Here is a 26733-nt window from a genome sequence, read left to right on the forward strand (position 1 = left end):
TAACGCTATTGTTTGCTGCCCTAGTCCAAGCGGTCAGGCCAACTTCCTCTAGGTGAGGGGAGCACAGAGCACTCGCTCCCCCAGGTTTGGAGTTCAGAACAGCAGTGTCAAGCCGTCGTGCACTGGTCTCCAAAGGGTTACAAGCACTGGAGACAAAGGCCTGAGGTTCCCAGCGAGAAACCAAAGCATAAAAATAATTCGATGAGTAAGAATAAAATTCCCTCTTCTGAGGTTCCCGGGGCTAGGCCCCTCCCTGCGGCAGGCACTTCCCCTTTCCCTTGTTCATGGAGCAGCCACGCCAGGCTGACTCAGAACTGGAGCGCCGCAACCATCCTCCCACCCAGGACCGGGGCCGGCCATTCGCCCTGGGGCTGCGAGTCTGGTAGGCGAGCGCGCCCCCGTGCGGCCGCGAGGGGTACTGCAGCCCGAGAGAAGAAGCGGCGCCCAGACCCGCTAGCCCAGCGGTTCGCGGTCCCTGTCGAGCCACCGCCTCTGCCCTGCCAGGCCTGGCTGAGCGCGGTACCCATGCCCACCCACTTCCGCCCGGCCCTCCTCGCCGCCCCTCCTTGCCGCCCCTGCCGGCCCGAGCGGAAGTGCGCTGGCCGCTCGGATCCCCCATGGCCACAAAACGGAAGCGCGCCTGTCCAGCCACTCCCTCCAACACCACGGCGCGCGGCGCGTCGGGTTCCGGACAGGTCCCGTGTGACGTGGCCGCGCGTTGGGGGCGGCTCCGGGCCGGGGGCCGGGCTGCGGGGCCGGGCGGGGCAGACTGGGGCGGGGCGCGGCGCCACAGCTGGATGGCCGGGGCCGCCGGGAGCGCCGCTGCCGCCGCCGCTGCACGGTGAGTGACCGCCAGACCCTCAGGGCCCGCGCCCTGGGCGGGATGGACCCGGCGATCCTCCCGACCCTGTGCCTCCCGGCCTGCCTTTCCCTGTGCCTCTCCCGCGGAGCCCCGAGTTAAACTTCCTTGGGCACTTCTTCCCTGTCGCCCACACGTCGCCCTCCATCGCTCCCTTGCTCTCCTCCCCCAGCTCTCTTTTGACTCTCTCTTGCTTTCTCTCTTCCCTCTCCTCTCTCACTTTCTCCGCACCCCGTTCCCGTCTTCCAAACCTGTGGTCCCCTCACCTCTATGTGACCCCTCAGCCTCCAAGCCCGACCTGGCCCGCAGGTTTCATCGGGGTCTCCCGTTCAGCCCTGGAGATCCTGAACGTGGGCATTTTTCCCACGGCCAGAGGCAGCTGCTTTCCCTCCCTCCCTCCTCCAGAGCGGATAAGGAAACTGAGGCAGAGACCTCTGCAGCTCAAGGTCACAGCCAGCACGAGGCAGGGCAGACTACGTTTAAACGTCATGCCCGAATTTCCAGATGGAACTTCTCTCTTGGCTGACTCACATCCTCGCTGGGAACCCTGCTGCCGGCCTCCCCCAGCATAAGGGGCGCTGGCTGTGCTTCCTCCGCGCCAGGCACGTTCACCTGCGTGGTCAAGCTCATCTTAGATGCGCCGCCGTGTGAGGGAGGCAGTGCTTAGCTTCATCCTGTGGACAGGGAGACTGAGGCCCTGGGAGAGGGCTTCGGGGACTTGCCCGCAGGCCAACAGCTGTAAGGCAAAGTTAATGGCAGTGCCCTGAGCATCTGTGAGGTGGCTCCTAACTGAGGGAGCCTTTCTCCTGGGTCCCACCTCCTGTCTGTCTCTGTGCCCCAGGGACACAGAGCTCATTTCCTAGGGAGAAGCTAATGGTCCTGTCCTAGCTCAGCTGCTTGGTTTCCTCACCTGTATGTACCTCCTCATGTCGCCTCATCAAGCTAGACAGTGCCAGCCTCAGTCCCTGGGGTGTCCTCACCAGGGCACATCCTGGCAGTAAAACCTCTCCTGGCAGCTGGAGACACCCAACTGGGCTGGGCCTGCCGGAGGCTGAGGGAAGCCCAGCCAGCGCCTCACCCTGTCATTAGGGAAAGTTTAGCCTCAGGCAGACGTGCTGACAGAGTCTGCAGCTGGCCCAGAAGGAAAAAACGTGTGGTCCTTGGGCCGTGGAGGAACAGAGCCCCTTTGCTCTGTGCACGCACCCTTTGGGACCACAGAGGCCCTGGACCAGGCCAGCAGAAGGGCGGATGCCATGGCACGTGGTGGGTGGGGAAAGTTAAGCTGCCGTATTTCATAAGTAGGTGTTCAGCCAAGGGTGGCAGCTCACGGAAGTGGCCTTTGTGTTTTGCAGCACCTGGCATGCCTGGATGTCCCTGCCCTGGCTGCGGCATGGCGGGCCAGCGGCTCCTCTTCCTCACTGCTGTTACCCTGGAGCTCCTGGGAGGGGCTGGGGGCTCCCAGCAGGCCCTCCGGAACCGGGGGGCTGCAACAGCTTGTCGCCTGGATAACAAGGAAAGCGAGTCCTGGGGGTCCCTGCTGAGCGGGGAGAGGCTGGATACCTGGATCTGCTCCCTCCTGGGCTCACTCATTGTGGGACTCAGCGGGGTCTTCCCGTTGCTTGTCATTCCCTTGGAGCTGGGGACCACACTGCACTCAGAAGGTGGGTGACCCTCCTCTGGCACCCTGGGCCGGCCAGCAGTGCGGGAAACATGCTGGGCTTCCACGGAGAGCTGGGTCTCACATCCTGGGCCACAGTGTATCTGAGGTGGAGGGTGAGGACAGAATGTAATTTCTCACCTTGGTTCTGTGAGACCCAGGTGCACCATGGTCATTATGGTTATACCAGCCAGCAAACGTTCACCAAGAAGCAGTATAGAGAGTAGTTAGAAATGTGGGTGTCAGGCTGCTTGGGGTCAAATCTAGGCTCTGCCACTTACCAGCTGGGTGCCATGGGTAAGTTACTTAATTTCACTCTGCCTCGGGCTCCTAAACTTAAAAATGGAGATAACAATAGTATCTACCTCACAGGTACTATTGTGACGATTAAATGAACTGGTATCAGTAAAGCACTACCTGGTGCAGGGAGAAGGGTGTGTGTTTGCAGGCCCTGTGCTGGGTGTGGGATGCAATGGCCAACAAAACAGTTTCCCTCCCTCAGTCTCTGCTCATAGTGCAAAAGAGCTCTCAGACCAAAAGCCCCCGGGCCAGCCTCACCCGGGAACACAGGAGCGGCTGGTCACAGGCCTGCCCCTGGGAGGGGGACAGAGGCTTTTCCTTGGCTCCCCTTTCGTGTGGTGTGCATGGACTGTCTGTCCATACATGGCACGTAATGCCAACTCCACAAGATCAGATAGGGAGCCGCTAACACAACAGGTGCCTTTGCCTACACCCAGCAGGCATCCCCAAACTACAGCCCGCAGGCCGCATGTGGCTCCCTTGAGGCCATTTATCTGGCCCTCACCGCACTTCCGGAAGGGGCACCTCTTTCATTGGTGTCAGTGAGAGGCGCACTGTATGTGGCAGCCCTCCAACGGTCTGAGGGACAGTGAACTGGCCCCCTGTGTAAAAAGTTTGGGGACCCCTGCCAAGAGTATGACCTACTAAGTCTGGACCACAGCCCCAGGAATCTTTGAAACGAGGGCTCCAGGTGCTTGTGTTCCTCTGTTCATTCAGTTATGAACACATTCGTGCCAGTCACTGGGCTGAAGGCTGGCGCCGCAGCTGTGAACGGGCCCTCCTGGAGCCCTGCCGTCACGCCTGTGCACCAGCTCAGTCCCTCCATGGCATCCTGCGACCTGCGAGGGCCGTGTAGGGAGGACATGGATTATTAGCTCCAGTTCACAAATGGGAGTTCACAGGCAGAGAGGTCCTTGGACCGTCTTGAGATCACACAGCCTGGAAGCAGCAGCTTCCCCTGGGATGTTTGCTGCTTCACCCCCAAGCTGCCTCTGCCCTCTGGGCCTCAGTTTCTTTCAAACCAAGGGTTTGGACATGGCCCCCTTTAGGCACCTCCAACTCTGGATGCTGCAAGTCGGCAAAAGTCCCCAAATCTCTGTCACTTCTTGGAGAGTAACAGTGGCTGAGAAAAGAAAATTCCCATTTAATGAGTAGCTGCTCTGTGTGTTGTCACTGAATTCCCACAAGACCTCTGTCAGATACAGTTATCCTCAGTAGGCACAGAAGGGAAAATGAATGGCAGAACTAACCCGCCCAAGGTCGCCAGCTGGTGGGTTGGGGAGCTGGGACCTTAACCATGAGGCTCCACTGTCAATCAGCAGGTTGTGGTGTATTCCTGCCCAGCACTCAGCCCTTGCTAGGCCTGGGGGCCCGGGGACCCAGGAAGGGCAACAGCCCATGCCCAGGCTCTTAGAGGCATACGGTTGAGGTGGGGCAGGGGCCCTGGTGGGTCAGCCCCCAGGTTCCACATCTCTGCCTTGCAGCTGGGGCCCAGCGCCTGAAGCAGCTGCTCAGCTTTGCCCTGGGGGGACTCTTGGGCAATGTGTTCCTCCACCTGCTGCCTGAGGCCTGGGCCTACACGTGCAGCTCCAGCCATGGTGAGTGAGGTCACAGGCTGGCGGCCGGAGGGTGGGGTGGGGGAGCTGGTTCCCATGTCCAGGGGTGGCCTAGGCCCTGCCTGCTCTGCCAGAATGACGGCCAGGGGTCTGGGCATCTGGCAGGTGACTTGTTCTGGTCCCTGTGGGAGTCCCTGGGGCCCTGCCCCACCAGCCAGTCCTGGCCCCTACCCTCGACTTGGTCCCATTCCAAATGGCCTCCCTTCTATGGCCCTGGCTTGGCCTGGCCTGTCAGTGCTGCCCCTGCAGGTGGTGAGGGGCAGAGCCTGCAGCAGCAGCAGCAACTGGGGCTCTGGGTCATTGCTGGCTTCCTGACATTCCTGGCTTTGGAGAAGATGTTCCTGGACAGGAGGGAGCAGGAGGGGACCAGCCAGGTGAGCCCCAAACCCCCGGACTGGATGCCTTAGTCTGTCTTGTGGTGGCGCCAGGGCCTGGAGGCTCAGGTTCTGAGCTGAACCCTGAAAAAAGGGTCTCTTGGCCCCTTTTTGGGACCTTAGGGGGTCTGGGCCAGCTCGTTTGGGAGGATCCCGGGGAAGTGACATATCTGCCCGCTGGGGCTTGTTGTCATAGACCGACAGCGACAGCGGTGCAGAAGGTGGGTGGTCTGTTGAGTTTGGGCGAACTGCTGATGGAGCAGCAGCATTCTAGCCAGAGAAAAGGGGTGTTCCCTGTCTCTGTTTCTCCATATCTCTCCTCTTCTGTGTCTACCCTGGCCAAGTGGGGAGCATCTAATGTCACCTCTCCCTCCTTCTCCTGGCCCTAGGCCCCCAGCAAAGGCCCCGCTGCTGCTGCCGAGCTCAATGGAGGCCACTGTCTGGCCCAGTCGGCTGCAGAGCCCGGCCTGAGCACCGTGGTCCAGAGCATCAAAGTGAGTGGCCCGCTCAGGGCCCCCTCCTCCTGCAACTGCCCCACCCCGAGTGGCGGCCTCGCTCACCCCTGCCCACCTGGTTCAGCCAGCTCTCTCTCCTCTCACCCAGGTCAGCGGCTATCTCAATCTGCTGGCCAACACCATAGACAACTTCACTCACGGCCTGGCTGTGGCTGCCAGCTTCCTTGTGAGCAAGAAGGTGAGTGGGGGCTGGGGCCAGAGGGGCCCAGGCGATTCCAATGGGAATGGTGGTGCTTGTGTTGACCAGTGGGCTCTACCTCCACAGCAGGTCTCCAGCCCATCGCTTCTTGCTCCTGCATCCGCAGCACCCTCATCTGAACCCCCCGTCCCCCCTGTCGCTCTCCTGGACACGGCCTTCCTCTGTCCCGAGCCACCGCTCTGTTCTTGCTGCAGCACTCCTTGTTGGGCTCACGTGCCTCTGCCAGGCTGCCCAGCTTCTGCCTGCCTGCCTGCTTCTAGATGCTTCTCCCCTACCTTCTTCCTCGGCCCTCTGCCTACTTTTAAATACGCAAGCTCTGTCCTCCTTCGTGGCCTCCACTCCACACTGTTCCACCTGCCTGGATGTCCTTCCTCCCACCGACCAGCTGGCTCCTCGGCCGTTAGGCCCTGGCTTTAATGCACTTCCTCAGACAGGCCTTCGCTGACCCCTAATCTAATTAGGCCCGTGTTTCTCGTGGCCCGTGGCTCCAGTCCCTGCTTCCACAGAGCAGCTGTGAGTGTGCGCAGTCACACGGCTCTTGATCTGTTTCTTTGGTCCTGGCCCCTCCTCCAGACTGTTCGCTTCAGGAGGGCAGGCTCCTTGTGTTTGATTGCTTGCTGTATTTCCAGTCACCAAACAGTGGCCAGCCAGAGCGCTCACAGCGTAGTGAATATTGGTAGATTGAGTGGACAAGTGGGTGCACTGGCCCTCGGCACAGACCCCCCCAGACTCCCCTTCCTGCAGGTCGGACTCCTGACCACCATGGCCATTCTCCTGCACGAGATCCCCCATGAGGTGAGTTCCAGAGGATCCCACTGTCAGCTTTGGGGCAGGGTTTGGGGTGGGACCACCCTGCATGGCAGACTCGGACACTGGACTTGGGAGGCCTGTAGCTGCTCAGCCCATCCGGCTCCAGCCACCATCTCATCTGTGCTCCAGCCTCCTCGGGCCTGGGGCCCAGTGGCAAGGCTGGTGCAGGAGGCTCGGTGTGCCGGCCAGTCCTGAGGCAATCAGGGCCTGGTCCTGCTGGGGCCCAGAGTGACCATCTGGACCTTCCCTCAGGTGGGCGACTTTGCCATCCTGCTCCGGGCCGGCTTTGACCGATGGAGCGCAGCCAAGCTGCAGCTCTCAACGGCCCTGGGGGGCCTGCTGGGCGCCTGCTTCGCCATCTGTACACAGTCCCCCAAAGGAGTAGGTAAGGGCATGGCGAGGGGTGGCAGCAAGTGGCAGTCAGCAGAGGGGCACCAGCCAAGGGCACATCTGCCCCACCCTTGGCACCCAGGCCGCTTCTGCCCCCTGGCCACCCTGCAGGGAGGGTGCGGTACACACGGCTCCCCTGGGCTCCCAGTCAGTCGAGCCTTCTCCCATTGCAGAGGAGACTGTGGCCTGGATCCTGCCCTTCACCTCTGGTGGCTTTCTCTACATCGCCCTGGTGAATGTGCTGCCCGACCTCTTGGAGGAAGATGACCCATGGTGAGTGACCCACTGGGACGGCCACACACACAGGGCCCTTCGAGGCTCAAGGAGCTCTTCTGGCCCCTCCCCCCCTCCCCTCGCCCCTTCCAGGGCGTCCCTGAGCCCGATCCCTCCCCCCACAGGCACTCCCTGCAGCAAGTGCTTCTGCTCTGCATGGGGATCGTGGTGATGGTGCTGTTCTCGCTCTTCGTGGAGTAACTGTCTTTGACACCCTGCCCCACACAGCAAGCAATAAGACTCGTATTTACTGTGACCGTGTGTCAGGCAGAGAGGCGAGTGTCGGGGAGAGCCAGCGAGCCTCCGACCAGACAAGAGGTTGATGTGTGTGTGTGGTGTGCACGTGTGAGATGTGAGACCGACACTGTGATCCGTCACGCGCTGGGCTGAGGGCCCCATGCCTGTGCCCACCCCAGCCACACTGTGGTTCTCTCCTACCACCCTGTCCCCTTGCACCTCCCGGAGTGAGCAGTGAGGAAGCAGCAGCATGGGTCCCAAGCAGAGGCCTCTCCCCACCAGGACCCCACGGGAGTGAGGTCCTCTCAAGGAGCCCAGGCTGCAGGGAACCCCACAGCTGTCTTCCACTGGGCCCCTAGCTCCCTGGCTGAGAATAAACCTCTGCTCATGCATGCAGCCCTGGCAGTGTAGGGGCCAAGGCTGGGGTGACTGCTGCGTCCGTCCTTTTGGCCCTTCCTACGCCAGCTCCAAGGCCAAAGAACAGAGAGGCAGATGCTCTTGCAGCCCCAGCCCTGACAGCATGGAGCTGGGAGATGCTTCCCAAGACCCTTTCCTCATGGCTGCCTGCACCGGGCCAGCTCCTGTCCCTGAGTGAACGTTCCCTAGCAGTGCCAGCAGCTCTTGCCACCTCCAGCTGCCAAACAGCAGCCTGCAGAGCAGCCAGCAGCCCTGGGCCAGAGAGGCCTCCGGTCCAGTTCAAGGGTGCTAGTGCCAGCACAGGGTCCAGGCGGATATCCTGGGAGCGGGAAGGGAACGGTTCGCAGCTGCCCCTCCCTGGTCAGGCCCCTTCTCCAGCCCCACTGCGTGCACGTAGCGGGGTAAGCGGGGGACGGCAGGGCTCCGTGCTGTCAGCACTCAGGAATGTGCTCTGGGAGAATGCTGAAGCCATAATCCCCAGCTATTTCCCTTGGCTGGCGCCCAGGTACTCAGCTGGCCGCTCCACAGCCGGGCCCCGCCCCGCCGCTCGACTGTGGACATCCTCAGGGGTGGCCATCAAGAGGGCCTGAATGGTTGGCAGCAGTTGTGCTGTAGTTCCGTTTGTATCTGTAAATACCTGTTCTATATAGAAGATAAAATAAATATTGTACACAAACGTGCTGCCTCTGTTCTGCACCGGCACCCACGGCCAAGTGGGGCTTTTCCAGGCAGCTGGCTCCGCCCGAGGCTGCAGCCGGGTTGGCAGCTCCACAGCCCAGTCCGCCAGCCACCTGCCCTCCTGTCAGCCCCACCCTCCACCTCTGCTTTGTGCTCCCTCTGAACTGTCACCCTGCAGTGCTTCTCCAGATTAGATACACTTCATGTTTCCCTTGTGCGTCTTGTTAGTTTTTTGTCCCAACAAAACAGGACGCACTATGTACTGTAACTACAGCACCCCCAAGGGTAGTGTCATTACACAGACCTAGGAGGCAGCGGCTTTTTCCCAGCCTGCCCCCCAAATAATTCGATCAAGGAAGAGAGCTCCACTCTCAAAGACCTCTCCAGGTTTGGCCTCAATGAAACTGTTTCATTAAGAAACAAACACCAGGCCCTGGCCGGTTGGCTCAGCGGTAGAGCGTCGGCGTGGCGTGCGGGGGACCCGGGTTCGATTCCCGGCCAGGGCACATAGGAGAAGCGCCCATTTGCTTCTCCACCCCCACCCCCTCCTTCCTCTCTGTCTCTCTCTTCCCCTCCCGCAGTCAGGGCTCCATTGGAGCAAAGATGGCCCGGGCGCTGGGGATGGCTCCTTGGCCTCTGCCCCAGGTGCTAGAGTGGCTCTGGTCGCAGCAGTGCGATGCCCAGGAGGGGCAGAGCGTCGCCCCTGGTGGGCGTGCCGGGTGGATCCTGGTCGGGCGCATGCGGGAGTCTGTCTGACTGTCTCTCCCCGTTTCCAGCTTCAGAAAAATACAAAAAAAAAAAAAAAAAAGAAACAAACACCGGCCTGACCAGGTGGTGGCGCAGTGTATAGAGCGTCAGACTAGGGTGCGGAGGGAAAAGGTTCAAGACCCCGAGGCCACCAGTTTGAGCACGGGCTCATCTGGTTTAAGCAAATCTCACCAGCTTGGACCCAAGGTCGCTGGCTTGAGCAAGGGTTACTCCGTATGCTGAAGGCCCACGGTGAAGGCACATATGAGAAAGCAATCAATGAACAACTAAAGTGTCACAATGAAAAACTGATGATTGATGCTTCTCTTCTCTCTCCGTTCCTGTCTGTCCCTATCTATCCCTCTGACTCTGTCTCTGTATAAAAAACAAAAAAAAAAACACCCACCGGATCCCTATTCTAAACCACACAACCTCACCTTTGATCATGCTGTATAAGGACCAGGTCAGGCACCATGGGGTGCTGCTCAAAGCAGCACTGGCAGGTGGAAGCAGCCGGGGAAGTAGGGCCCCACCCACTGGTCCGCAGCCAAACAGGGCAGGCCCAGGAGCCGCTGGCTGAGCGGCACATCTGCACAGCGTCACCTGGTCTCCTACAGCGGCTGAGAAGCCCAACCCACTGCACCCGTGGCCCTGCTCTGAATCGCTTTCCAACAAAAAGGGACCTGCTGCACCTGGCTGTGGGATCTGGTGGATCTGCGCCTGATCCATAAAGGAAGGAACCCAGCTCCCCCCCAGCAGCACTGGGACTCCTGTGTTGAGCCTCAGGTGGTGCCCGCAGGTTTACTAGGGTGAACGCCCCAGCTGGTTAGGAGAAAAATGGGGGTGCAGGAACGGGCAGCTGAGCCGAGGGCAGGCAATAGAACCAGAAGCACTTCAGAGGCCGTGCCGGGGCTCCTCAGGCAGGGGGGGAGTCAGTGCGACTGCCGAGCAACGTGGCCCTCAGGGCACTCGGGAAGGAAGGCGGGCCTGGGGGTCAGACCCAGCGAGGAGCCCATTCCACCAGAAAAGCCCAGACCCGGTAGGTAGCTCACTGTGGGCATATCCCTTAGGAGACGGGACAGGGAAAAGGAGGGAGGAGGAGAGAGCTGATGAGGTCGGAAGAGCTGTTACCATGAAAGGCCATTGAGGGACTTCCGAAGGCTCCCGGGTCTGACGGAGTGGGGCTGAAGGCAGAGCCATGTCCTCGAACAGCATGACCACAGGTCAGGCCTAGAAAATCTCTCATGGGGGCCTTGCTCAGGGTTCATTTTTCAGCCAGAGGAAAGAAGTCAGAAGAGCTAACGGGGGCATGTGGAGAAAGAGGCAGCTCAGGGGCCAGGAAACAGGAGTTCCAAGGGGGAAAAACCCCGAGCCCGGCTTTACAAGGACCTAAGGCCAGGGGCCAGGTACCAAATGTGAAAAGGGAATGGCTGGCTCTACACGGGGCCTCCACGCCGGGGCTGCAGCGCCACGGCCTCTAAAGCTCAGTGGAGGAGCAGGGAGTGGGGAGGGGTCTGCAGGGATGGGGGCAGAGACCCACCACAGCAGAGGCGTGCGCTCAGCCCTCCGAGGGCTACACCTTGACAACTGGATCCAGGCTCACAGCGGTTGAGTTTCCAGCAGCAGCACGTGGGGACAGTGAGACAGGTGACAGGGAGCTGAAACCATCTTTTATTACGAATTTTAACTACAAGAGACCGAGTGGTGTGGCGGCGACCCCTAGGCATAGTACTGCAAGTTGGCTTTCTTCTTGGCCTGCACCTCCAGGATGCCCTCCATGTAGTCCTCGTGGGTGAGCTCCGTGGCACCCCTGCGCAGTGCGATCATGCCCTGCACCCAGGACACACAAGCTCTAGGGTGCCTCCCTGCACCTCTGGCCTGGCTCCCAGGGGCCACGGCCTCCTCAGCCTCCTCCCTGCAGCAGTCTCCACTGGCCAAATGACCCCCGCCCTGCCCAGGGAAGGCACGTAGCACCCACGCACCCATCTCACCCCACCACTCACCGCCTCCACACACACGGCCTTGCACTGGGCCCCATTGAAGTCATCCGTACAGCGGGCCAGCTCCTCGTAGTTCACATCAGGGCTGTAGGAGGACAGATGCGACAGGGCTCAGTTACTTATGGGGATGGGGCAAGGGGAGCCGATGTGCTCCCATGCTGCTCCTGTCAATGCACCCTGTGACTATAGGCAAGTCCCTTCCCTACTGTGCCTTGCTCTCCTCTTCAGACAAGGTGGGGGGAAGGGACGGGACAAAGCAGGCTCAACCAGGTCATTGCTGTATCTTGAGCTCCAGCCTTCTAGAAATCTGTGCCTGAGACCCCAGGCTGAGGCAGGGCAGCAGGAGTGCAGACAAGGTGGCCGTCTCCCCGCTCCTCAGTAAGGTAGGCTATCGGCATGCTGCTGCCACCTAATGGTCTCCCATGCGAAGCACTGTGCTTGCTGTTGCCACAATCCATAAGGTTGGTGCCATTATTGCCAAGTTCCAGATAGGAAAGCTGAGGTTTAGAGAGGTTATGCCGCCTGCTAAAAGTCAGAGATCTGAACCCAGGTCCATCTGGCCCCTGGCTGGATTCCTCTGGACCATGTTGGGCTGTGCCCATCTGCTGGGATCAGGGAGGCCAGAAACTGAGGGCCTCTGGCCTGCAGACTTTCCAATTGCGGGGAAGGAGGGGGGCAGTGGATTCTAACGTGCAGAGCAGCTAGAATTAGGGTCTGGCCCCAGCAAGCCTCCACCTCAGGCACTGGGAGGAAGTGGTTGTCGTGTAGAATAGTGCTGTGTGAACGAGTTGTGGGAAGGGGTGGGCGAAGGCCTGGGGAAACTCGGTCCAGTGAGGAGGAGGAGACCGCTCTGCCAGCCCCTCCAGGGCGCAGCGCCCTGCTCACGGTGGCCTTGCTCACCTAACGTTCATCTTTCGGGAGTGGATCTGCATGATTCTGGCCCGGGCCTCCTCGTTGGGCATCGGGAACTCAATCTTTCGGTCCAGGCGGCCTGAGCGGAGCAGGGCAGGGTCCAGGATGTCCACCCTGTTGGTGGCTGCGATTACCTGAGCAAGGGAAGAAGCAACTTGAATTGAGGAGAAAGGGGTTCACAGACAAATAGCAGTCACGTCACAATGGGCAGAAAGACAGGCCAGCGTCCAAGTGAGAGGGCTGGGGATGGTCAAGACAGACGCCAACTCCTATTCTAGCTGTAACAGCGAGGGGACGAGAAGACCCTGATCCCTAAGCCCCGTGTTCATCTTCAACAACACTCACCTTGACCTGGGTGTTGGGCTGGAACCCGTCCAGCTGGTTCAGAAGCTCCAGCATTGTCCTCTGCACCTCCCGGTCCCCGGCCTTCTCACTGTCAAAGCTGAGGCACGCAGAGGCCAGGACGCTGGTGAGGCCACAGCTTGGGCAAGTCCTGCCCTCCTCCTCCACCCGCCAGAGGCCTAACCCAACCCATCCAGGGTCGGAAAACATCTCGCTCAACTTGGGGCCCCAGCCCGGGGACTAGCACAGAAAAGGTGTCACTGCTGACTGCAGTGGGGCTGGAGAGGAAGCTGGGACCTGGTGCGGAGCCCAGGATGAAGCGGGAGAACGGCTGCTGCCTGGGACAGAGCCCTGGCGAGCGGCCACTGCAGACAGAGCCGCGCTTAGAAACACAGGGAGCCGGCCCAGCCCCGGAACAGAAGGAAGAGCCTGCGCGGGTGGCCCTGAGGAACTGTCCCTCAGCTCAGATCTGAAGGCTGAAAAGACATCCGCCGAGCAACCAGCCATTAAAGAAGAGGGGATACGGAAAAGCTCATTCCAGAGAGGAAACAGCAAGTGCAAAGTCTCTCCCACCGCAGAGCCAGAGCGAGCCTGCAAGCCGAGCGGACGCTGCGGAGAGTCCCGACGGCGTGGCTCACAGCACGAGGCAGGAGGAGGGCAGGGACAGCCACACGGGCCTTGCGGGCCACGGCAAGCCCAGGAATTTACCCCAAGGAGTAACAGAGGAAGCCCGGGAGAGCTTTAAGCAGGATCCGTTGTGTGAGGGGCTGTGAGTGCATGTGAGTGACATGACCAGGCTTTGTAAAGAACACACTGCCAGGTGTGAGGAGAATGGATGGTCAGGGGAGAAGGGAACAGGTAGGGAGACTAGTTCGACAAGAATTTAGCGAGTAGAAGCACAAAAGCAGAGCTACCACCATCCCAGGGAGAGACAAGGTGGGGCAGCAGGGACTAAAACAATCCCCTTGGTGGCACCCAGGACCCCTTTACCGCTTGGTGCCGATGGCATCCAGCTCATCAATGAAGATGATGGATGGAGCTTTCTCCTTGGCCAGGGCAAAGGCGTCCCGGACCAACTTGGCGCCATCCCCGATGAACATCTGCACCAGCTGGGGGCCAGCCAGCTTCAGGAAGGTGGCCTGGGTGGGGTGGGAATGGGGGTTGACAGCGTCAGAAGTCCCTCTGAGAGGTTTCTCTGGGCCTGTGGGGCTCAGCTCCGCCCATTTCCTCCTCACCCTTCCCAAGGCACTCACCTTGGTCTGTGCAGCACAAGCCCGGGCCAGCAGGGTCTTCCCCGTGCCCGGGGGCCCGTACATCAGCACTCCCTTTGGAGGCTGGATCCCCAAGTTCTCAAACTTCTCCTTGTGGTTCATTGGCAGGACAATGGCTTCCACCAGCTGCCAAGAAGAAGGCCTGAGTGAGGAGAATGAGGCCCTGAAGCCTCCTACAGCCCAATTTTTAATGGTTTCAACCCCAATCTAGAACCCTCTTATTCCAATTCAGGGACACTGCTCTCTCCTTCCCCCATACCGAGAACGCAGAATGCTCACTCCACCAAGGCTGACGTGGTCTCTCCAGAACAGGATATGGTGGAAACACACTAAGCCTAAGTTCCAGGCCTGGCTCTGGCTGGCCTTAACCTTCTATGACCCTAAGCAAGTCATTCACTCTCTCCAGAGCTCAGTCCCCTAAACTGTCACATGACATCTCCTTACCTCCCCAGGATGCTAGGAGTATAAGAGGCACATTCGGGGGAAGTACACTGGTCCGTGAAGCAGGGAAACACAAAAGGCTGCTGAGGCTGCTAGCGGCTGCCACACCACGCTCACCTCCTGAATCTGCTTGTCCAAGCCCCCGATGTCACTGTATTGCTCTGTGGGCCTTTCATCCACCTCCATGGCCTTCACCCGTGAGTCGTACTCTGTGGGTAGAGTCTCCAGGATCAGATAGGAGTCTTTGTTCACACCCTGGGGACACAGCACAAAGCCTTTGGATTTGTCCCAGTTCAAGGCCTAACTAATTGGCTGGGTGACAGGTGTCTATAGAGTGGGGGGGGGGGGGGATGGACCTGGGCAATATAAGATTCAAAGAGCAGGTAGTGAGGATCTGACTCTCTGAGCTGCTCTGCCGAAACTCAGGGCCACAGAGACCTGGGCCTGGGGCAGAGCTCAGCTGGTCAATGGGAGCAACTTGGCCAGAAAAGCTCTGCTTGGGCTCAGGGACACCACTCACCACCAAGTCTCCGGGCTTCAGTTTTTCAGCATCTACCAACCCAATCACAGGAAGGAAGTATGTCTATAGAAGATTCCAGAAGCAGCCTCAGTTACTTACTTGCCCTCATTAAGGCTCCCTAATCCCTTCCCACATCCGCCCGGCACCCTCCTCGGTTCTCCGTCGTTGAGCCAGCCTCACCTGTCGTGTAGAGGTTTTGATTACTGCACACTTGCCCTTCCTCTGGGAGTCCAGGTCAATATTGGCACCATCCTCCTCTTGGTCATTGGGATCAACATCCAGAAGCTGGAAAGGAAAAAAGCTTAGACGAGAGGAAAAAAGCACCTCCCCAGAGCCAGGGGCTTCCTGAGCTGTGACGTTCCCAACACCTGCAGGGCTGACCATCCCCACCTCAGGCCTCAGACTAGCCCTGAGATCAGCAAATGTGGCTGATAAACCATGGGGTTGATAAGACTTCTGCTTAGGTGATGAAACCCTGCACAGAGCTCATCTACCGCCTAGGAAAAATAAACAGGAGAAAAGACATGTCAGGCTTCTGAGGCCTTTTCCTCCTCTACATATCTCCCTAGAAATACACACTAGGAAGGGAACCCTCAGAATGATACCCCAATATGCAATTTGGGCCTCAAAACTTCACCCACTCTTTCCCCAGTGGCCCCTCACAGACTGTCTCCACACCCGCTAACCCCTCTCCTCCCCTCCACATGCACACACACCTCGATGACGTTGGAGACAAGGTACGGCAGCGTCTTGTTCACTTTGATCTTCTCACTGTTCTCTTTGATCTTGTCCTTCATGGCTTGAAGTTCGTGGGTTACTCGTAACACTTCGCTCTTCATAATCTGAGACGAAGACGAGTGGAAGTAAATGTTCGGCCTCGGCTCAGTTTATCTCAGGGCCTTGTAAGATTCAGGCTGCCAAGGAGACCCTCCCACATCCGCTCACTCAGCCCTTAGGCCAGGGGTCCCCAAACTACGGCCCGCGGGCCATATGTGGCCCCCTGAGGCCATCTATCCAGCCCCCGCTTCCGGAAGGGGCACCTCTTTCATTGGTGGCCAGTGAGAGGAGCATAGTTCCTATTGAAATACTGGTCAGTTTGTTGATTTAAATTTACTTGGTCTTTATTTTAAATATTGTATTTGTTCCCGTTTTTTGTTTTTTTTTACTTTAAAATAAGATATGTGCAGTGTGCATAGGGATTTAATCATAGTGTTTTTTTTTTATAGTCCGGCCCTCCAACGGTCTGAGGGACAGTGAACTGGCCCCCTGTGTAAAAAGTTTGGGGACCCCTGCCTTAGGCTCTCTGAAAGCTGAGCCTGACTATGTCCACATCCCACACAGGTCAAAACAGGAGGCCAGTCTGGGGACCTCCTGGAGAAGTCGCTGTAGCAGAGGGAAAGGACCGGGACTTTGGGTCCAACAGAGGTTTCAGGCTTGCCTTTTGTTAAGGGCTGAGTACTTCAAAATAAAAACCTTCTGAACCTCACTTTCCTCATCTGTACAATGAAAATTTCCTAAAAGACGGGTTTTTGAGAGTAGTACGTAAAGACCTCGTTGGGAAAGGAAGTCTGGTGATTCCTACTCTCAGGCTTGTTCTCCCAACACCGTATCCCTCTTCTGGTCCCTCGTAAGGCTTAGTTTTCTTTTCTCTTTCTCTAGCCCGAGGAGGAAAACGCGGTCCCCAAGCACGCCCTGCCCTGTATGCCCACCTTGATTTCACTGTCCAGCAGCCGCGTGCGCTGGATAATCTCTTCTGTGGACATCTTGAGCACCTCCTCCCCGATTCCATCTTGCTGTTAAAAAAAAAAAAACACACAAAAAAAATTTTTTTTAACTGAGGGCAGGTCTCCGCTTTCTCCAAGCCCACTAACAGCGTGTTTCTCCACCCATAAGACTAGAATGAAGGAGTCGAGATCCTTGCCCGCATCCCAAGCAGCCCACATACTTTGATCCCCCCAAACACCGCCTCCCCTCCGACCAAGGTGGTCTCCCCACTGGCCCGGTTCTAGGACCCCCAGCTTCCCCAGCGCACACCTCAGCCTCATCCCACACAGTCGCCATCTTCTCTTGCCGAGTCACTGGACTCTCGAGTTCCGGCAGCAGATTCATTTCCTGGAGGAAAAGGCCGAAGATAAGACTGGGTAGGAGCCATAAAAGAAAATTAGTACTTTCTTTCTTAACACCAGCTCTTGACTAATGTCAGACCTCTTTCTTCAAGTCCTGATTCTAGCCGACTTAGCTCCGGCCGTGTTGTCACAGCGAATCTACTTCTCCGATTCAAAAGACGAAAAGCAAGCCGCAGGATCCACCCCCATGTCCCTTGAAACGTTCCCGCCCTTGTCTTGTTTATGCTGTGCTATTGGCCAGCGCGCATAGTGGGCAGGGCCTGGATGTAAAACGGAAGGGGAAAGGGGAAGGAATAAGAGCCTCAAAGGCCCTTGGGAAATGTAGTCTTAGTTTGAACCCTACCTAAAAGGGCGATTTTGAAGGAGTGATTGAACCTCCGAGTCTGTCCCAGTTAGGTAAGGTGACCAGTCGTCCTCCTTTAGAGAGGATAGTCTTTCTTTTGTAAGTTCCGTCCTCCCTCAAAAAGTGTCCTCCTACATGTCCTCCTTTTTGATATTGGAAGACTAATCTGTGAATGTCCGTATTCGATCCGTGCAGAGTCAATCCATTGCGTGTGATGTGACTGACGTTATTTGTATCTAAATGAGTACTTTTTTCTTACAATTATTATTAAAAATTAATAGGCATGTAAGCATAATTACAATATAAAATATTGCAAATGTTTTTATTATGCATTTATCATATTATAGTGTATTATTGTTGCAATGAATAAGATGTTTCTTTTATTTACGATATTGCTTTCTTCAACTTATTTTTGTCCTCCTTTTCATTGTACAAAATTGGTCCCCTTACAGTTAGGAATTGGGGATTTTGCACAGTGGCTCTGCCTCCCAAACCATGAACAACACAAACCAGCCGTGTGCAAAGGGCATTAAGAAAGAAATAGGGGTTGGGGGAGGCATAACATCTCAGGCAGCATTTTTATAATTATTATTTATTAGAGTACAAGCTGGCTACTCAGGGTTACCTGAGAGAAGTCTTAACCAGTTTTAAAGAGAGATCACTGCTGCTACTAACTTTGGAGCAGGTGCCATAGAACTGCCCATCTGGGAAGAGCTCAACTGATAAACCAGCCTCTACAACTGAAAATAAAAAATTAGCCCTGGCTAAATAGCCCGGTTGGTAGACCATCAGCCCAGTAAGCAGAAGTTGAAAGTTCTATCCCTGTCAGGTTACATTCAGAAACAGGTCAGTGTTTCTCACTCTCCTTCTCACTCTCAAAGTCAATAAATAAAATGTTTTTAAAAATAAAAATTCAATAAGAAAAAATAGAAAAGGAAAAAAAAAAACAAAAAAAAATAATGAAAAGAAAGCCAAAATAAAAAATTTAAAGAAAACAACCCAAAAAATAAATAAATAAAAAATTAAACATCATGTCTGTAATTGCTTCTTTTCATCTCACTGAGTAGGACAGATCTCTTTGGATCATCTGAGATTCATTTGTTGCACCTGTGTCCTCTGCTCCGGAGGATCTCTGCTTATCACTCTGAGGTGAGGCCCAGGGTCCTCCTAAAATGAACTTTGTGAAAGCCATGTAGCTTAAGTCAAACCATCACAGATACGCCTTAAATTTGGTGAAAATCTGTTCAGTGTTTTTCTGGGAATGCAGTTGAAGGCATCGCATTTGCAGCTGCTCGCTCAGGCTGACAGCATCCCCACAGATAATAGCATGTAGTCCATCCTCTCAACAGCACTGCCCTAGGGACAGGTTGGATTATCATCCTCAATGTTAGATAAGGATATGGAGGATCAGAGAGGTTAAGTGACTTGTCCAAGGTTGTTCAGTGAGTCAACGTCAGCACTGGGGCAGCTGCTCCAAATTCACACTTTTTAGAGTTGTCTGGCAGGAGTCAAAAAGCCCAGCTAGTGAAGGAACTGTCCTGTCTGTGCTGGTCCCACCCCACCCAGGGCAGGTGTGTCCTGTTCTGGGGGCTACATTGGGGCCTACAGTCTAACAAATAGGAATATGTTTAGAGAGCCTCCAGCCTGGGTCTGTAATGGGTGGTAGCAGTCTCTCCGTGACCAAACTTTGTTTTCTTTCTTTTTCTTTTTCTTTTTTTTTTTTTTTTTTTTACAGAGACAGAGAGTGAGTCAGAGAGAGGGATAGACAGGGACAGACAGACAGGAATGGAGAGAGATGAGAAGCATCAATCATTAGTTTTTCATTGCGCGCTGCAACACCTTAGTTGTTCATTGATTGCTTTCTCATATGTGCCTTGACCACGGGTCTTCGGCAGACCGAGTAACCCCTTGCTGGTGCCAGCGACCTTGGGTTCAAGCTGGTGGGCTTTTGCTCAAACCAGATGAGCCCGCGCTCAAGCTGGCGACCTTGGGGTCTCGAACCCGGGTCTTCCGCATCCCAGTCCGACGCTCTATCCACTGCGCCACCGCCTGGTCAGGCACTTTTTCATTTTTTAAGTGAGAAGAGGGGAGATAGTAAGGCAGACTTCAACATCACCCAGACCGGGATCCACCCAACAACCCCATCTGGGACCAATGCTGGAGTACCAACTATTTTTAGAACCTGAGGCGATGAGCTTGGACTAACCAAGCTATCCTCAGCCCGGGGCCACACTAGAACCAATCAAGAGAGAGTTCTTGGCTGTGAGAGGGGAAGAGAGAGGTGGGGGAGGGGGAGGGGAGGAGAAGCAGATGGTTGCTTCTCCTGTGTGCCCTGACCGGGAATCAAACCAGAGATGTCCATACACCAAGTGACACTCTATCCACTGAGCCACAAGCCAGGACCCATGACCAAGTTTTAGACAGGCTTCTCTGAGCCCTCTTTTCCACTAGGTCTTGTCTTTGGGTACTTCCCTTAGTCTGCCTAGCCCAGTTTTAAGAATTCTACTGTTTATGGAGACTGCCTTCCTAGATATCTGATCAAGTTCCTCATTGCCCATCTTGGAAATATAAATCCTTGGCCTGTCTTTAGCAAAAATCCTCTGAAGCTAGTTTAGCAAGAATGCCACTTACGGCCCTGGCCAGTTGGCTCAGTGGTAGAGCGTCGGCCTGGCGTGCAGAAGTCCTGGGTTCAATTCCCAGCCAGGGCACACAGGAGAGGCGCCCATCTGCTTCTCCACCCCCTCCCCCTCTCCTTCCTCTCTGTCTCTCTCTTCCCCTCCCGCATCCGAGGCTCCATTGGAGCAAAGGATGGCCCGGGCACTGGGGATGGCTCCTTGGCCTCTGCCCCAGGCGACAGAGCGACGCCCCGGATGGGCAGAGCATCGCCCCCTGGTGGGCGTGCCGGGTGGATCCCGGTCGGGCGCATGCCTCCCCATTTCCAGCTTCAGAAAAATATCAAAAAAAAAAAGAATGCCACTTACCCTGATGTCTCCTCTTAGTAATTTTTTTATCCACTGATCTTTTCACTGCTTGTTGGCTATAAATCCCAGCTGTCTTTGCTGTCTTGGGAATTGAGTTCAGTTCTATACTGGATTCTCTTTCCCCTATTGCAATTGACACTTTTCACTACCTCCGTGGCTCATCGCCCTGGTTCAAGCAAGCGTCATATCTCACCCAGACTATTACAAGGACCTCTTCATTAGTTTGCCTGTTTCTACCCTAACATTCCTGGGATGGCTAATTTTTTTTAAAGATATTTATTTATTTATTTATTTATTTACAGAGTCAGAGAGAGGGATAGATAGGGACAGACAGACAGGAACGGAGAGAGATGAGAAGCATCAATCATCAGTTTTTCATTGCAACACCTTAGTTGTTCATTGATTGCTTTCTCATATGTGCCTTGACCATGTACCTTCAGCAGACTAGTAACCCCTTGCTCAAGCCAGCGACCTTGGGTCCAAGCTGGTGAGCTTTGCTCAAACCAGATGAGCCCGTGCTCAAGCTGGCGACCTCAAGGTCTTGAACCTGGGTCCTCTGCATCCCAGTCCGACGCTCTATCCACTGCGCCACTGCCTGGTCAGGCGGGATGGCTAATTTTATGAGTAAATTTGACTGGGCTATGGTGTGCCCAGACATTTGGTCAAACATTGTTCTGAGTGTTTTTCTGTGAGGGTACTTCAGATGAGATTAACATTTAAATTGGTAGACTGAATGAAGCAGATTGCCCTTCCTAATGTGGGTGAGCCTTATCTAATCAGTTGAAGGCCTGGGTAGAACAAAAAGACTGATCCTCTGCTAAGTACAAGGAGATGGCTCCTGCCTACCTGCCTTGATCTGGGACATCAGACTTTCCTGCCTTCAAGCTCAAACTGAAACAAGCTCTTCTTGGGTAGTGAGCCTGCTAGCTTTCAGAGCACCTGCCTGGATCTCAGGCCTCCTGCTAGGTAGAGCACCTGCCTGGATCTCAGGCCTCCTGAATCAGACTGGATCTAAACCATCAGTATTCCTTGGTTTCAAGTTGGCCAACTCACCCTGCAGATCTTTGGACTTGCCCACCTGTGTGAGCCAATTCCTTATAATGAACTTCTTTACACATCTACATTTGTATCTATACATATCTCCTATTGGTCTGTTCCTCTTGGGAACCCTGACTAATACACTTCCTAAAGTCTGTGATTTTGAAAAATGCTAATTACATTTAAAAATGTTGAAGCCCTGGCCAGTTGGCTCAGTGGTAGAGTGTCAACCTGGCGTGTGGATGTCCCGGGTTCGATTCCTGGTCAGGGCACATAGGAGAAGCACTCATCTGCTTATCCACCCCTCCCCCTTTCACCTCTCTCTCTCTCTCTCTCTCTCTTTTTTTCTCTCTCTCTCTCCTCCTCCCCTCATGCAGCCACGGCTCAACTGGAGTGAGTTGGCCCTGGGCACTGAGGATGGCTCCATGGCCTCCGCCTCAGGTGCTAAAAAATGGCTCCAGTTGCAACAGAGCAACAGCCCAGATGGGCAAGGCATTGTCCCCTAGTGGGCATGCCGGTTGGAGCGCATGCAGGAGTCTGTCTCTGTCTCCCTTCCTCTCACTAAATAAAATTAAAAAAAAAAAAACTTGAAAGACAAGACAATGAATATCTACCTGTAGATCTTTCACCTAGATTCAACAATTGATCACATTTTACACTTTTGTTCTGTGTTTGCATGTCTTCCTGAACTATTTCCAAATACATCGCAGACATGACATTTCACCTCTAAATATTTCAGTCACTTAAAAATAAAGACATTCTCATATGTAACTACAATACTTTATAGTATAATACATAGTCATACTTAAGGAATTTAATATTGATACAATAATATCTAATATATAGTCCACATTAAAGTTTCTTCAATTATCCTGAAAACATCCCTTAAAGCCTTAAAAAAAAATTTAGTACCAAATCAAGGATCACATAGCATTCAGTTGTCACATCTCTTTAGCCTCCTTTAATCTAGAACAATCCTTTTCCGGTCTGCTGTGACATTGACGTTTTTGAAACATCCAAGTCAGTTGTCTGGTATCATCAGTTCTCAACTCAACAACCAAAGGAATTCTTTTAAAACCTAGTCAGATCGTGTCAGTCCTCTGCTCAAAACCCCACAGCAACTCCCTGTCCTCACTGCGACCCACAGGATCCTGGGAACTTGCCTCTCCCATCATTTCCTGCAGGACCTCCCTCCGCCTCGCTTCCGCCCTGCTCACAGTTCCAGGCTCCTGGCTGCTCTGAGACCAGGCCAGGCCAGCTCCTGTCTCGGATTCTGCTCCCCTTTCCCCAGAACGCTCTCCAGGAGATTTGCCTGGTTCACCCCCTCACCTCCTTCAAGTCCTGGCTCAAATGCCTCCTTCTCATCCAGGTTCACCCTTACAACCTTCTAATGCCCTTCCCCACACTCCTCGTCCCCTTACTATGCTCTACTATTTTTTATTTTATTTTATTTTATTTTATTTTATTTTATTTTATTTTATTTTATTTTATTTTATTTTATTTACAGAGAGAGGGATAGACAGGGACAGACAGACAGGAACGGAAAGATGAGAAGCATCAATCATTAGTTTTTCGTTGCACGTTGCAACACCTTAATTGTTCATTGATTGCTTTCTCATACGTGCCTTGACTGCGGGCCTTCAGCAGACCGATTAACCCCTTGCTGAAGCCAGCGACCTTGGGTCCAAGCTGGTGAGCTTTGCTCAAACCAGATGAGCCCTCGCTCAAGCTGGCGACCTCAGGGTCTCGAACCTGGGTCCTCCGCATCCCAGTCTGATGCTCTATCCACTGCGCCACCACCCGGTCAGGCTACTATATTTTTTAATACATATATTTATTTTGAAAAAAATATCAAGCTTAGAGAAAAGTTGAAATACGACACCAATAACTTTTCTCCTTGTACCATCGGAGAGTAAATGGCTGACCGGCTATCATATCACCTCATATACTTTGATGGAAATTTCCTGCAATGGAGGTCATTTGCCTACGTAACCACAACACAACCATCCATATCAGGAAGTCTGAGGATTAGATGGAGGGAACATCATTTATTCCCAGACACCGTTCATGTTTCACCGACTGTCGTAATAATGTCCTTTACCGCAAAGGAATCCAATCCAGAATCAAGCATTGTATTTAGTTGTAGCACTTACATCTCTTAATCTGGAATAGTTTCTCAGTCTCTCCCAGGCTTCATGACCTTGACACTTTTGAAGAATAAAAAGTAATTGCAGTTACTTTGTAGAATATTTCTAAAAATGTGTTTAGTTGCTGTTACTCATGACTTTAAATCCAGGTGTTGCATCTTTGGCCGGGATAACTTAGAAGAGATGCTGAGTTTCTCACTGAATTAATTCAGGTAGCACCTACTTTCACTGTCTTCCCTTACTGGAGATGTTAACCTTTCTCACTTGATTAATCTGGTGTCTTCTAACCTTCTCTGCTGTGAAGTCACTCTTTTTTCCCCTTGAAATTAATAAGTATTTTGTGGGGAAGTACTGTGGATAATATCCTGTTCTTCATCAATTTTTAAAAGTATTTTTATTGATTGATTTTACAGAGGGTGGGAGTGGAGCGAGAAGTATCAACTCATAGTTGCTTCACTTTGGTTGTTCATTGATTACTTGTCATACGTGCCTTGACCAGGCAAGCCCAGGTTTTCGAACTGGTGACCTCAGCGTTCCAGGTCGATGCTCTATCCACTGTGCCACCACAGGCCAGGATCAAATTTTTTATTTAGTCATTTATTTATTTATATAAGTACAGTTTCTTGCTTTATCCAATAATTAATCTCTTAGTATCATTACTGTGGACAGAATGTTTATGTCCCCTCAAAATTTATATGTTGAAGCCCTAACCCCTGATATGATGGCATTTGGGACCTTTCAGAGATGGGACCTTTCAGAGTTGGGACCTTTTGGAGGCAATTAAGGGTTAGACTGGGTCATGAGAAAGGGGTCCTCAATATGGATTTGTGACCTTGAAAGAAGTGGCCATTTGCAACCCAAGGACAGAGCCCTCTTCAGATGCCAGCGCTGCTGGTGCCTTGCTCTTGTACTTCCAGGACTCTGAGAAAATAAATTTCAGTTGTTTAAGCCAGTGTTTTTCAACCAGTGTGCCGTGAGACATGGTCAGGTGTGCCGTGGGGAAATTAAACATGGGTCCCCAAACTATGGCCCGCGTGCCGGATACGGCCCGCAGAGGCTATTTATCCGGCCCGCCGCCAGCCGCCTCCATCCGAACATAAACATTCCCCTCACAATCCCTCCAGCTATCAGCGACAAGAAGAGTGGAGGCACAGGGAATGCTCACTGACCAATCACCTTCTAGGATTCATCCCAACCACTAGCAATGAACCAATCGTAGGCCACCTCTCATCCACACCCAGGAAGGTCCCCGCTCGGACTGCACTTGTCATTGTGTGGCCACGGTGAGTAGTTGAAGCTGCTACTCTTCCCCATGGTCCCGATTTCTAATCCTGGTCAGGACTAGAGGTAAATGTTGCCACTACTAGATGAAGCCTCAGCCTTAGCTGGTTATGTCTATCCTGATGGTGTATATAGATATTTGACCTTTTCTTTCTTTTTTTTTTTTTTGCATTTTTCTGAAGCTGGAAACGGGGAGAGACAGTCAGACAGACTCCCGCATGCGCCCGACCGGGATCCACCCGGCACGCCCACCAGGGGCGACGCTCTGCCCACCAGGGGGCGATGCTCTGCCCCTCCGGGGCGTCACTCTTTTGAGACCAGAGCCACTCTAGCACCTGGGGCAGAGGCCAAGGAGCCATCCCCAGCGCCCGGGCCATCTTTGCTCCAATGGAGCCCTGGCTGTGGGAGGGGAAGAGAGAGACAGAGAGGAAGGAGGGGGGGATGGAGAAGCAAATGGGCGCCTCTCCTATGTGCCCCGGCCAGGAATTGAACCCGGGTCCCCCGCATGCCAGGCCGACGCTCTACCGCTGAGCCAACCCGGCCAGGGCCTGACCTTTTTCTTTTTAAGAGAGGCTCCCGCAGAGGGTGATATACAATGCATCACAATGTTATCTGACTTTAAAGTTAAAAGCTAAAGTTTGCTGATCTTCCTTTGGACAGTTTTTGGTTATCTGTTGCCAAGGAGTTCCCCATTCTGGCCAACAAAGCTATTTTGACATTGCTCCCGTTTTCAACCACATATCTATGTGAGCTGAGCTTCTCAAGCTTGACTGCGATAAAAACTAAAAACAGAGAGAGACTGAGAACTGTTGAGGAAGAGCTTCTTGTGTGTCTTTCTACCATTCCTGCTAGGATATCCCTTTTGTGTTTGTTGAAACAGGCCCACGTTTCACACTAAGTGAGTATAAATACATTTAGAAACTATATTATTAACTATATGTATAATATGTACTGTGTTAGAGTGTCATTTTGTGTCATTTTGGTAGGTGGTGTGCCCCAGGATTTTGTAAATGTAAAAAATGTGCCGCAGGCCCTGGCCAGTTGGCTCAGCAGTAGAGCGTCGGCCTGGCGTGCGGGGGACCCGGGTTCGATTCCCAGCCAGGGCACATAGGAGAAGCGCACATTTACCTCTCCACCCCCCCCCTCCTTCCTCTCTGTCTCTCTCTTCCCCTCCCGCAGCCAAGGCTCCATTGGAGCAAAGATGGCCCGGGCACTGGGGATGGCTCCTTGGCCTCTGCCCCAGGCGCTAGAGTGGCTCTGGTCGTGGCAGAGCGACGCCCCAGAGGGGCAGAGCATCGCCTCCTGGTGGGCAGAGCGCCGCCCCTGGTGGGCATACCTGGTGGATCCCAGTCGGGCGCACGCGGGAGTCTGTCTGACTGACTCTCCCCGTTTCCAGCTTCAGAAAAATACAAAAAAAAAAAAGGTAAAAAATGTGCCGCAGCTGAAAAAAGGTTGAAAATCACTGGTTTAAGCCACCCAGTCTGTGGAATTGTGCTGTGGCAGCCTGAACCAAGATAATCACTACCGACGGGCCAGAGGGAGCCCTTCCAAGCTGGCTCTTGTGTCCTTTTGAATTATCTTCATCATTCTTTCAGCTTTCTTTGCTGTCTGACCCAAGATATTCCAGGCTGATCTTGTACCTTTCCCGGTGCAGGCCTAGAATCCATCATTTCCCCAAAAAGCCTTGATTCCTTTCAGTAGAACCTGGTATTTAGAAGCCAAGATCTGGGAACTAGATGTGCTCATTGCAGTTGTTCATATGGGGAATAAATACAATAATCAACCAATAGTAATACGAGAATAAATCCTGTGTTTCATGTTCTTACAACTGTAACCCTACTTTTACCCCACCCTGTACTTATTTCTCTCTTTATCTATGTATTTTGAAATCCATGAGTTCACACCGATTCCTATAATTCCAATTAAACATCATTGTTCCTTCTGGAATTATTTTCCCTTTTCTTATTATTTTTGACACATACTTATTTATTATTTTTTATTAAGAAAATTAAATTTGTGCTCGCTTCGGCAGCACATATACTAAAAAAAAAAAATTGGAAAGAAAATTAAATTTAATGGGGTGACATTGATCAATAAGAGTACATAGGTTTCAGGTAAACATCTCTATAGCATTAGAACTGTTGATTGTGTTGTGTACCAGTCACCCAAAGTCAAATCATTTTTTTTTTTTTTGCATTTTTCTGAAGCTGGAAACGGGGAGAGACAGTCAGACAGATTCCCGCATGCGCCCGACCAGGA

The 26733-nt window shown here is 53.8% G+C and overlaps 2 protein-coding genes across 2 annotated transcripts; one reads left to right on the forward strand and one right to left on the reverse strand.

Moving 5' to 3' along the window:
* Window positions 1–687: 687 nt before the first annotated feature.
* Window positions 688–8323, forward strand: SLC39A13 (solute carrier family 39 member 13). The gene is made up of 10 exons (XM_066251503.1): window positions 688–841; window positions 2212–2520; window positions 4301–4414; window positions 4682–4806; window positions 5196–5300; window positions 5410–5499; window positions 6265–6315; window positions 6583–6715; window positions 6894–6993; window positions 7119–8323. Exons 2-10 carry the CDS (start codon window positions 2220–2222, stop codon window positions 7192–7194), a joined length of 1095 nt encoding a protein of 364 aa, XP_066107600.1. The 5' UTR covers window positions 688–841; window positions 2212–2219; the 3' UTR covers window positions 7195–8323.
* Window positions 8324–10720: 2397 nt separating this feature from the next.
* On the reverse strand, window positions 10721–16868 carry PSMC3 (proteasome 26S subunit, ATPase 3). The gene is made up of 13 exons (XM_066251505.1): window positions 16764–16868; window positions 16593–16670; window positions 16268–16351; window positions 15275–15400; window positions 14739–14843; window positions 14559–14621; window positions 14156–14293; window positions 13580–13723; window positions 13317–13465; window positions 12330–12426; window positions 11973–12118; window positions 11076–11157; window positions 10721–10902 (listed from the first exon to the last, which is right to left on the reverse strand). Exons 2-13 carry the CDS (start codon window positions 16665–16667, stop codon window positions 10792–10794), a joined length of 1320 nt encoding a protein of 439 aa, XP_066107602.1. The 5' UTR covers window positions 16668–16670; window positions 16764–16868; the 3' UTR covers window positions 10721–10791.
* Between the last annotated feature and the right edge of the window lie 9865 nt (window positions 16869–26733).

The sequence above is a fragment of the Saccopteryx bilineata genome, chromosome 1 (assembly GCF_036850765.1).
Source record: "Saccopteryx bilineata isolate mSacBil1 chromosome 1, mSacBil1_pri_phased_curated, whole genome shotgun sequence".
NCBI classification, from domain to species: domain Eukaryota; kingdom Metazoa; phylum Chordata; class Mammalia; order Chiroptera; family Emballonuridae; genus Saccopteryx; species Saccopteryx bilineata.